The sequence below is a fragment of the Schistocerca cancellata genome, chromosome 2 (genome assembly GCF_023864275.1).
Source record: "Schistocerca cancellata isolate TAMUIC-IGC-003103 chromosome 2, iqSchCanc2.1, whole genome shotgun sequence".
Classification (NCBI taxonomy): Eukaryota; Metazoa; Arthropoda; class Insecta; order Orthoptera; family Acrididae; genus Schistocerca; species Schistocerca cancellata.
Window position 1 is genome coordinate 810394689 of NC_064627.1, and position 12902 is coordinate 810407590.

Sequence of the window (12902 nt, forward strand, 5' to 3'; positions counted from 1 at the left end):
CACACGCAAAAGTTGCAGTCTGGCCGGAGCAACTGAAGATAGCAATCGTGTGCGTAAGGTGTGCCTGCTTGTGTGTGTGTGTTTTTTTCCCTTTTTCTGAAGAAGGCTTTGGCTGAATGCTCAGTGTGTAACAGCTTTTTCATTGTGTGTGTCTGCAACTCAATAAGTCATCTTTACGGTGAGTAGTAATCTATCATTTTCATAAATACAGCTAAATATTTTTCAGATGTCTTCTTTACATTTCCCTTATTGATTTACTTTACTTCATCAACTTACGGTGAGTCATACTGAATACTAAGTAAATATTACAAAATTTTTGAGCAGCTAGTATTTACATTGCACAAATTTTAGAATGTATTTTTCTAAATAATTAAGTAATTTCAATTTTATCGGTAGCTTTGTCTCGTATCTTTATGAGCTTTTGATTTTTCAGATATTATTCTTTGTTGGAGGATGGGTGTTTTTTGTGAAGCAGCTTTTCCGTGACTATGAAGTTCACCATACCCTGGTGCAGCTTATATTTTCTGTTACGTTCTCCTTGTCATGCACAATGTTTGAGCTGATAATATTTGAAATTCTTGGTATTCTGGACTCAAGGTGAGTGTAAATGTGTGTAGATGTCTGTAGAACTGAATTTTGAAAGATCCAGACTCATAATATTCACAATAGTTCAAATAATTACAGTTAAAACTTTGTGAAGATAAAAAATCTACTCACCAAGCAGTGGCAGTGGAACACACACAAAAAAGGATTTAAATTTTTACATGTTCTCGGAGCCAGTGGCTCCTTCTTCTGGAAGAAGAGTTGAAGGGGAATGGAGGGGATGAAGGAAAAGGACTGGAGAGGTTTAGAGAAAGGGGTACAGTTCAGAAAAGTCACCCAGAACCCTGGGTCAGGGGAGACTTACCAGATGGGATGAGAAAAAAAGACTGATTGTTGGGGACTGTTGGGCAGACATTTTTCACAATTTTTAATCTTGCTTATGATGATAATTATTTTGTTTCTAGTTGTTGTTGTTGTGGTCATCAGTCCAGAGACTGGTTTGATGCAGCTCTCCATGCTACTCTATCCTGTGCAAGCTTCTTCATCTCCCAGTACCTACTGCAGCCTACATCCTTCTGAATCCGTTTAGTGTATTCACCTCTTGGTCTCCCTCTGTGATTTTTACCCTCCACGCTGCCCTCCAAAACTAAACTGGTGATCCCTTGATGCCTCAGAATATGCCCTACCAGCTGGTCCCTTCTTCTAGTCAATTTGTGCCACAAATTTCTCTTCTCTCCAATTCTATTCAATACCACCTCATTAGTTATGTGATCTACCCATCTAATCTTCAGCATTCTTTTGTAGCACCACATTTCGAAAGCTTCTATTCTCTTCTTGTCCAAACTATTTATCATCCATGTTTCACTTCCATACATGGCTACACTCCATACAAATACTTGCAGAAATGACTTCCTGACATTTAAATCTATACTCGATGTTAACAAATTTCTCTTCTTCAGAAACACTTTCCTTGCCATTGCCAGTCTTCATTTTATATCCTCTCTACTTCGACCATCATCAGTTATTTTGCTCCCTAAACAGCAAAACTCATTTACTACTTTCAGCATCTCATTTCCCAATCTAATTCCTTCAGCATCACCTGACTTAATTCGACTACATTCCATTATCCTCGTTTTGCTTTTGTTGATGTTCGTCTTATATCCTCCTCTCAAGACACTGCCCATTCCGTTCAACTGCTCTTCCAAGTCCTTTGCTGTCTCTGACAGAATTACAATGTCATCGGCGAACCTCAAAGTTTTTATTTCTTCTCTATGGATTTTAATACCTACTCCGAATTTTTCTTTTGTTTCCTTCACTGCTTGCTCAATATACAGATTGAATAACATTAGGGATAGGCTACAACCCTGTCTCACTCCCTTCCCAACCACTGCTTCCCTTTCATGTCCCTCGACTCTTATAACTGCCATCTGGTTTCTATACAAATTGTAAATAGCCTTTCACTCCCTGTATTTTACCCCTGCCACCTTTAGAATTTGAAAGAGAGTATTCTAGTCAACATTGTCAAAAGCTTTCTCTAAGTCTACAAATGCTAGAAATGTAGGTTTGCCTTTCCTGAATCTTTCTTCTAAGATAAGTCGTAAGGTCAGTATTGCCTCACCTGTTCCAATATTTCTACGGAATCCAAACTGATCTTCCCCAAGGTCGGCTTCTACTAGTTTATGCTCTGAAAAGAAATAAGTATAATCTACAAAAACTACAAACTATTATCAGAAGCATACCATTCCAAATGACCTGCTGGAAAATATATCTGAAAATCCTGTTCCATGAGCTGTAAGAGTAGTGTTGCTATTTTGATCAACAGAGTGGGGACGTACATGAATTACACTTTTTATCAAGTGAACTTTTAGTGCTATAGTGTTGCTGTGAATCCTGAATTAAGTTTCTGCACTCAGAACAGTGTGTCTGTTTTGGCATTGTTGCAGAGTAATGCCATATTTCTGATTCGATGAGTGACATCTCATAAATATATTACAGATGTTAAGTGTTCATTGCCAAGAACTCGGTGTTATCTTTGTGTTGGTTTAACATGGCATTTCCAAAAGAACCAATAAATTTCTTTTTTATATCACAGATACGCAGAAATATAATGAAAACAATACAGGATAATCCACAAATAATGCTGCAAACACAAATTTAGTTTTAAATATTTTTGATGACAGGAGCTTAGGATACGAGGCCAAATAATGAGAAGTTGAAAATAGTACTCATATAATCCACAAAAACTACAAACTATTATCAGAAGCATACCATTCCAAATGACCTGCTGGAAAATATATCTGAAAATCCTGTTCCATGAGCTGTAAGAGATATAATCTGCAATTTATATGGCAGTTTCTACAACATTGTGAGTGAGGGAACATCACATACTTAATTTGCTGATGCTATGTATAGCCATGAACCTTCGTGATGTCAAATATTTTGTAACATTGTGGTTAAATTTTTGATTGTGACATGTTATGGCTCATTAAATCCATGTGAGAATGACAAACATTCTGGAATAAATTGGGTCTGATATCCCTTACAGTTTTCTTGTAAAATACTGTCGTTTCATAAATGCAGCAAATACATTGCCAGCTATTATGAAAATATACATGTAGATGTATCTTCTATATTGCAAAACAGTGAAGTTGACACTGGAAAGTGAACATCATCTCTTCAGCCCCCTAGTATTCCCTTTTGTAACTAGCAATCACCGCTTTATCCCTCGACTCATGACTACAACAGACAATTTCGCTGGAAATATGGAAGTCTGATGTAATTGCTTTTCCCTGTAAATATCTGGGAATTCTAAAAATCTCAGAGAATTCAGAAAGACCATTGAGTATTTACTGCTTGTTGACAGAGACGGATAGATTGAATTATTTGGTCGGAAATTACTGGGTGAGGTTCTGTTTTGGGAGAACAGTTGGTTGTGGAATCATTACGTAAGGGAAAGCAGTGCATTTGTTGTTAATTTTGCTAGTTACTCAGTTGCTATTTGATGGCTAGTACACTTTGTTTTAGAAATTGTTTTGTACCTGACTTTATTATTTGCATTAAATCAAATAATTTGTGCATTAATGTTTCATTGATCAGCACTGAATATCCAGGCTCCACCTGACTAATTTCAGTACAAATTAATACTTTTGAAACACTTCAAGTCAATAATGACCATATCATGATTCATTATTGTTTTGAAATGTGATACATTATTGCTATCGAAGTTTTTACATATCAGAGATGCACTAAGTTGGCTCAATACAGAACTGTGATGATGGGTTGTAGAGTGTAGATTGTATTTTATTGGCCCTGTTGTCTACATAGCAGCTTATGCATAAGACATTGGACAAGTCAAGTTATAAATATACAGGCTGAAAGTAATTTCAAGGCATACATATTTAAGCTCACAATAATACACTTTACACGTAAGTATTTATATAACACGTTTCATAAATTTAAATATTCTTCAATGGAGTAAAAGCAGTGATGCTATAAATATGACTTTAGAGATTTTCCAAATGTATTGACCTCAGTGATAGCTTTTATGTTTTCAGGAAGTTTGTTATAAAGCTTAACTCCCATGTGAAAAGTACCTTTTTGGCACAGTGCTGTGCTGATTTGAGTCATATGTAAGTTTCTGTTTTGTCTGGTAAAGTGCTCACGTATATCACAGTTTTTTTGTAGTCTCTGGTCCTTGCCTATTATAATTTCCAGGCCTTTCCATAATGTATACACAAGGTAATGGGGGGAATACCAGATTTCTTAAACAGGGGTTTACAAGAGTCTCTAGGCTTGCACCCAAACAAGATTCTAATGGCCCTTTTTTGTAGTTTAAAAGTGCTATTAGCTATTTTAGAGTTTCCCCAGAAGGTGACCCCATATCTAAGACGAGAATGAAAGTACGCATGATATGCATTCAATATTGTTTTCTCACTACAGCATGATTTTAATGAACAAAGAAGATAACATGTTTTGCTCAGTTCTGCATTGAGATATTCAATATGCTTATTCCATCTGATGTTACTTTGCAGCCAAAGTCCTAAGAATTTGGTTTCAGTACTGTTACCAACTGGTTCGTCATTGATAGAGACTGATGGGATAAACATGTCCTTGTTAGGAACATTGTGGAATTTTAGAGCAACGCTTTTCTTACTGTTTATTACAAGCTGATTTCTCTGTGCCCAGCTGCTAAGTTGTTTCGTGACCGTGTTTACTGTCTGCTGTAACTGTTCATCGTCGTCTCCTTTTAGTAGAATCGTGGTGTCATCTGCAAATATGATTGTTTTGTGTGCATCAATATTTAAGCTTAGATCATTTGTGTACAGAAGAAACAGAAGGGGTCCCAATACGGATCCTTGGGGTACACCACATTTTATTTGTTTATAGTCAGATAAGTGATTAGATACAGTTTTTAGTTCAATATTTGTGTGCTTGACACACACTGCCTGCATACGATTTGTCAGGAAGGAACTGATCCACTTGTTGGACAGACCTCGAATACCATATCTTTCTAGCTTTGATAGCAGAATTTTATGGTCCACCATGTCAAAAGCTTTTGACAAGTCAATAAAGACTCCAATTGTTTCCTGTTTTTTGTCCATCAGGTTTAGGATGGAATTGATGCACTCATAGACAGCAGTTGTCATTGACCTCTTATTTCTGAATCCATGTTGTTCATTACATAGGATGCTGTTTTTATTTATAAATTTCATAAGTTTCTCGTACATAACTTTTTCCAGTACTTTAGAGATGCAGGAGGAAATTGTGATGGGTCTGTAGTTATTTACATTGTCTTTATCCCCTTTTTTATATACAGGAATAACTTTTGATGTTTTTAACACATCAGGGAAAGTGCCTGCCTGAAGTGAGCAGTCGCATAAATGTGTGAGTACTTCAATTAGGTTTGATGCGCTCTTCTAATCATAACAACAGGCTTTCCACCGGTGGTGAAAGGAACTAGAGTTATATCTTTTTAACTTTGATAATCGTTCATAAAACTGTAAGTAAACTAGTATTTGGTTTTTGCAGTATTGGGTATAGCAAATATTAGACTATATGTTCACAAAAGTCTCCCGGAAAATAGTCACAAAATCTAGCTCCTATACATCATTTACTATGACTCTATATTGCCAACAATTTCATTACTGTAAATGAAAAATCACTTATGGCAGAAGTAGGAGCAGAAATACTTTTTGAGAAATGTTTCTTTTGCAACATTATTTACCAATTTTACTGCATGTTATGATAACATTTCACATTTTACTTAAAGCTGTAATATCTGAAGAAGCACTGGTTTATAAATATTCCAGTTCTGATACTTTTTCTCTCGAGATTTTATGTGAGTGGCTGGAAAATTTGGATGTTGTGTTAGAGATTAGTGGAAATTCATCAAAAGGTATGAATAGAGCAAACTTTATCCTAAGTTGGGGACTATAGAGAATATTGAGAATGATTTGCTATTGCATGATAAAGTCACAGTTTTCATTTCTCTGGAATCTGATATGAAACCGTTACTTTGAGAATTTCAGATGCATTCTCTTGCAGCTCAATTTTTATGCACTTCCCAGACCTTGTTGTTGAGAAACAAAAATGAAATGACTTTGAAGCCTGAAATGTCGGTAAACACTTCTGCCATAACACTTCAAGATGTTTAACACAACAGTAATTTTTTCCCTGTAAAGCTCTGGCATGTGGAACATGTCAGAAAACAAGAATACACAATAAATATTTACAAAATAAGAACAGATATGCTAATGTACCCTCCACAGATACCAATTAAATTGGCCTTGTGGGTGTGAAATCAGGCAAAAAAAGAAAAAATCTTAAACATACTTACATTTAAAAGGATATAAAACTTGTCACCCTTAGGTACATATGATTATTCTTTGGCAGTTGTGGCAGCACAGAGTTAAAAAAAAACAGTTTTGCTAAGAAGTTTGTCAGTGGAGTAGAATTGCATGAAATAGCAGAATTGTTTCAATTTCATGCTGATAATAAAGCAACTGGTCAAAAATGTATCTGCAAATGTTCTCCTACTTCCACTGTCTTATACATTGACAAAAGCTGCAACTTACTTGATACCAGCTTGACTGAGAGTAATCCCAATTTGAGCCAAAAATTGTAGGATTAAATTCTGTCAATATTTGTAGGAAATGACACAGTTGCTACATAATTGATGTTGCAGTGCACGAGTTCTATGAACTCTTAACAGGACTACAAATAATTGATGCATTCAGAGCATACAGTGACACATAAAGATAGTTTTGGCCTATCTGGAGTGCATCCTGGATGAATATTAGCAGAGTGTGTAGTTACAAGTATTTCCTGTCTCTGTTAGCGGAGTACAAATGTACAGTGGCATGACAGTAGACTGGACTGTGTATATAGTATGTCTGTCTGAGAATATGAAAGGGATATCAATCCTCACACATTAAGAGCTCTTTGCCATTATCATATCCAGTTTGAGTATTCTCAGTGTAAATTACATTTATAATAAAACAGTTTTCATTTTCTGCAGTCATGTCATTACAAAATTACATGGCTAAATGATGTGCCCAAACAGATGAGAAAAAGTCTTTATTCTTGTTTATACCTCATTTTCTTTCCAGACTAAATTCAGAATGATCATCGGTAAGTGATGATGTGGTAACTCAAATAGTTTTATTTGGAACCATGAACATTAGTAAAGCAGACCCTATTCTTGCATACAACAAAAATTATTAATGGGAAAATTTGAATTTCAGTCTGGCAACTCAAGAAACCCATTTAATGGTATAGAATTGCTTTTGGAACAGTATAATTTCTACTGTGGGCCCCATTCAAATAATGTCAGAGGAAAGCAATGAGTACCAAACAGCTGATTGTCACTGATGTGGTTTATGTTGCAACATTGTGCTTGATTAATACAGCTGTCAGCAGAACTAGTTGCTGATATTCAACAGTAAAGCAACAGCTACAGCTGCAGCTGCCATTTATTTGATTAGGAAGGTTAACAGTTGAGTGCAGAAGCAAATGCAGTATTACACCAAGTGCTTCCAATTTTTCTGTCACCTCTGTATTGCACACAGGAATGTGACAGTGAACCAAGCACACAGGCAAAGTCCCATTTTGTCATTGAGGAGTTATATGTTGGTGACAGTAGGATTGTTCTGCAGTCTGTTGCAAATGACAGTTCTGTAAACTTTCTCAGTAGTGTTTACTGAAAAGCACGCTTTCTTCCCTCCAGGAATTCATATATTTGAGTTCGTGGAGTGTTTCCATAATGCTCACATGTTGATTGAACCTACTAGTAACAAATACAGCAGCATGTCTCAGAATCTATTCAATATTTTCCTTTAAATTGGACTGTTCCCAAACTCTCAAGCAATACTTAAGAATGACTTGCACAATTGTGTTACATGCAGACTCCATTATAGATGAACTAAATTTTCCCTGACTTCTTCCAACAGATTAAGTTGTGCATTTGCCTTACTCTCAACCAATCTTACATGCTTGTTCCACTTCATATTATTGTAAAATGTTGGGCCTAGTATTTAATCAACATTAGCAGTATCAAGCAGCACACAACTAATGCTGTATTGGAACAGCGCAAGATTGTTTATCCTGTCATCTGCATTAAGACACATTTTTCCACATGTAAAACAAACTGCCATTCATCACAACAAATAGAAATACTATCCAAGTCATCCTGTTTTTTTCTATTATCAATAGAATTTGACACTTTCCTGTATACTCAAGCATCATAAGCAAACACTCTGTTGATCATTTATGTACATAGAGAACAAGAGCAGTCTGATCACTCTTCCCTGAGACACTCCTGACAATGCTGTTATATCTGATGAACAGTTGCCATTTGGGACTATGTTATGGATTACATTAAAGTCTCTGAGCCACTCACGTTTTTGAGAACATATTTTATATATTCAGACCTTCAGTAAATGTCTGCAGTGTGGATCTGTGTCAGATGCTTTTTGGGAATCTGGGAATATGGAATGTACTTTTTGCCTTTCATATATAATTCACAGGATATCATGCATGAAAAGGGCAAGTTGAGTTTCACAAGGGTGGTGCTTTCTAAATCCTTGTTGATTTGTGGATAGAAGCTTTTCTGTTTGAAGGCTGTCTATTATTGATCTTATAATTAAATGAAATCCTGCTTCGATCATTAGTGTAGCTGTCTATTATATTCAAACTTAGAATATGTTCAGCAACTGTACAGCAAACTGACATGAAAGATATTGGACTACAATTTTTTGGGTCCATTCTTTTATGTGGTCATGCTTTTTCCAGTCACTTGGGGCTTTCTGCTGGATGAGAGATTCATGACATGCAAGATAAGTAAGGGGTCAGTGCTGAAGAGTACACACTGTAAAGCCAAATTGGGATTCCATATGAAGACATGTGTGGGGAAAGGGCTAAACCTCAAATGTAAAAACTTAGAGATAAGTGTTGCCATCTGTTGATGGGTGCGGGAACTATCAAATTTGACATTGGTCTCACCCCTAAATATGCTATTGTGATATTTAGGGGTGAGATCAGTGTCAATTTTGTTAGTTCGTGTACCCAGCAACGGATGGCAACATTGATCTTTAAGCTTTTACATTTGAGGATTAGCCCATTTTTCCGTGTTTGTCTTTACATGGGTCTGGTGCCTTATTTGTTTTCAATCATTCAACTGCTTTTCAGTGCTAGGAATGCTTATCCGTATCTCCTCCATATGGCAATTTGTATGACATTCAAAAGATCACACATGTCTGAATGATCCTCCTGCATCAATAATTTATTAAATGCAAAATTTAAAACTTCAACTTTCATTTTGCTACTTTCAGTTGCCACACCACACTAGTCTACAACAGAGACTGGATAGAAACCTTTGACTAGCTTAGTGATTTGGAATTTGTTATATGCTTCATGCATCAGTATTTTTATAGATGCACAAATTTCTACAAACTTTAGCCTGTCAATATTACTGCATTCTTTTTTGAACTGAGATAAGCTCTGGTTTCTTGGCATATTTTAAATATTGTTGTTAAACCATAGTGGTTCTTTTCCATCTTTAATCCTCTTACTCAGCGCATACTTCTCCAGAGTGCGATTTACAGTCAGTTTAAACTTTGTCAATAACTGCTCTACATCCATTATAATGGAACTAAATGTAGCCTGTTCCTTGTCTAAGTAGGATGCTGACAACTGCTTAACTACTTTCCTAGCCTTCTTAGGGATTTATTAATTTTAGTAACCATTGTGGCTCTGATATCTTCGTGACTGCCAAGACCTGTCTCTCTACTGACACTGTCAATAGGCTGAGGCTTGTTTGTAGTTTTCTTTCCTTCTCATCCCGAATGGTAAGTCTCCCCTGACTCGCAGTTCTCGTGACTTTTCCAAAATTTACCCCTTTTCCTTGACCTCGCAGTCCTTTTTCTTCACCCCTCTTCCTTTCCCTCCGACTGTTCTGCCTGAAGAAGGAGCCACTGGCTCCAAAAACTTGCCAATTACAACTGTCTTTTTATGTGTGTGTTCTGCTACCACTTGGTGAGTAGATTTTTTACCTATTCAGTTTGGATTTTGATAGACATAATATTTTTTGCGTTGCAATGAACACTTCCCCTGCATCTTAGATATATATTCCACCTCATCAAATATGTCTGAGCTTTCTACTTTTGGGTCTCATTCAGCTCTCAGTTCTGAATGTAATTTGAGCAGACATCTTTCCTGGATGGCAGTAAATTCAGTCACTTTTTATAAAATCTGATTGCTCTCTCTGCATGTTCATTGGCGAGTGTTCATCATAGGACCTTACATACCATAACATAGGTCCAGAAACCTGCAGCAAAGGCCATCATAGAAACAGTGGAGCCTCTTGTTGAGATCTACCAACCAAAGAATCCTGATTAATTCTGGTTATTATACGGCATGTCGTAAGCTCTGCTTGCACCCTACAAGCAAGGCCAGTAATCTTTACCACTTGTGGGAGCCACCTGTAGTAACTGAATATGACCTCAGAACCCTAGCGACAGGGTTCATTGGTGCCAATATGAGCCACATCTTGCAGGTGGCAGCAACCTTCACCCTCATTGGCTGCAGGCAGGTTCTCCTCCCTATCTTGGATGAGTCTCCTTGCAGACATGCTGAGTGTACACTGGACTTCTTTGCAACTCTCAGTGCTATTCCCTAAGGGGATTCATATCACACCTAACATTGGTGCTCCAGATAACTAACAAACCCGTCACCCTGTGTGCCTACTCAGACCCCGCTGCAGGAGTGGCCACTTGCCCATTTGTAGGATGAATGGGCGAGGGCGGAGGGTCAGTTTCCACATCCTGAACAGAGTGCAGTTCCTCTCCATCAGGTATGCTGAAGTTGCCCCCACAGCAGAGCTCATGAGGCAAAAACATGTGACACTTTATGTGCACCACTTTCTCCACCACCACTTTACCCTGAGACAGCAGCCTGTGGTGACTAACAGCATCTTCAGCTGTTTGTGAACTGTAGACAACTCCTCCTGTGCTCATAGATAGTAAACATACTCACTATCCATCCTAATATTAAAATTCAAAACCTTACAACTGTGATGTTACAGGTGGTGCTAAGCTACCCTGCAGAACTGTGAACTACAAATAATGAAAACAATAAACAAAAACAAACCCTCTTGTCCAGTAGACACAGATTTGCAGTACCAAACTTCCTAAGATAACAAATGCAAGCTAACAGAAAGCATCCATACTGTCACTGACGCTATTTTACTGAACAAGGGCAGACAAGGAAATTTTGTGTGGTGCTGTGGAAGTTGCTTCTGGTATCAGTGATCTGTCCCTCTTTTCCTGCTCCATTTGCAAATTGTGCACATGAACAATATCTGTCTGTCTGTAAGCTTCCATATCAGTTATAATTTCTCTCATTTTTCATGTTATGGTTATTTTGTGAGATATATATACACCAACAGAGGGGAGGGGGGGGGGGGGGGAGGGAAGAAAAGGAAATCATAACACCAAGCAGAAGTTGTGTGACACAAACAAAAGTTAAAAGGCATGTTTCTGCATCTAAAGATGATGTATATTCAAATTTCATACCAGTTGCATAAGAGTGCCGCTAGTAGCGCCTCTATGAGAATGCAAATCAGGTTTGCTTTAAATACATGCAGTAACACTCATGAGTGTTAGTTACCTTTGAGATGGATGTATTGAGTTAATGTTAGTCAAGAATTCCTTTAAGGTGACAAAAATGCCATTATCAGCACCTTTCTGAGTTTGAACAAGGCCTTGTAATAGGGCTAGGAGAAGCTGGATGTCCTTTCTGCAGTATTGCAAAAATACTTGGGAGGAATGTAGCCACTGTACATGATTGCTGACAGCAGTGGTCACAAGAATGTACGGTTGCAGGATTACTGCGCTGTGGATGGCTATGTGGCATTACTGAGAGGGAAGACCATCATTTCGGCATATAGCTCTGACACATTGTACTGCAGCTGCAGCAGAAATTTGAGTAGCAGTTGACACCACAGTGGCACAGCAAACTTCTACAAATCAGTTACTTCAAGAACAGTTCCGAGCCAAATGCCCTGTAGTGTGCATTCCACTGACCCCAAACCACCACCATTTGCGACTTCAGTGGTGTCAGGCAAGAGCTCATTGGAGGGCATAGTGGAGGTCTGTTGTGTTTTCTGATGAAATCTGGTTCTGCCTCGGTGCCAGTGGTGGCCGTGTTTGGGTTAGGAAGAGGCCAGTTGAGGGCCTGCAACCAACCCGTATGCATGCTAGACACATCAGACCTTCATCTGGCTTTATGGTCTGGGGTGCATTTTGTATTGCAACAGGAGCACTCTTGTGGTTATCCCACACCCTGACTGCAAATTTGTGTCAGTATGGTGATTCGACCTATTGTGTTGGTATTAATGAACAGCGTTCCAGAGGTTGTTTTCCAGCTGGATAATGCTCACCTGCATACCAATGTTGCCATCCAACGTGCTCTACAGTGTGTCAACATGTTACTTTGACCTGTTCGATCACCAGATCTCTCTCCAATTGAGCACATTTGGGACATCGTCAGACGATAATGCCAGAATCCTCCACAACCAGCATTAATTGTCCCTGTACTGACTGACTACGAGGGCTATGCCGAAAGTTTTTAGCAGCCCGTAAACCGTAAGGCGGAGGACAATATTGAGCACATTTGGGACATCGTCAGACGATAATGCCAGAATCCTCCACAACCAGCATTAATTGTCCCTGTGCTGACTGACTACGAGGGCTATGCCGAAAGTTTTTAGCAGCCCGTAAACCGTAAGGCGGAGGACAATGTGGTTGTTTCCATTCGAAAGAGTGATGTTTTTCGACCTTGGGACGTGCGCGCGCAGCCCCTGG

General features: G+C 38.1%; 1 protein-coding gene across 2 annotated transcripts in view; it reads left to right on the forward strand.

Moving 5' to 3' along the window:
- Positions 1 to 12902, forward strand: part of LOC126162682 (Golgi pH regulator A) — a 112477-nt gene that overhangs the window by 6661 nt on the left and 92914 nt on the right. For both annotated transcript variants that reach the window (XM_049919337.1, XM_049919336.1), the window contains exon 2: positions 434 to 597. In XM_049919337.1, the coding sequence (XP_049775294.1) occupies positions 551 to 597 (47 nt within the window). In that variant the 5' untranslated portion in view covers positions 434 to 550. The remainder of the gene's footprint in view (positions 1 to 433; positions 598 to 12902) is intronic.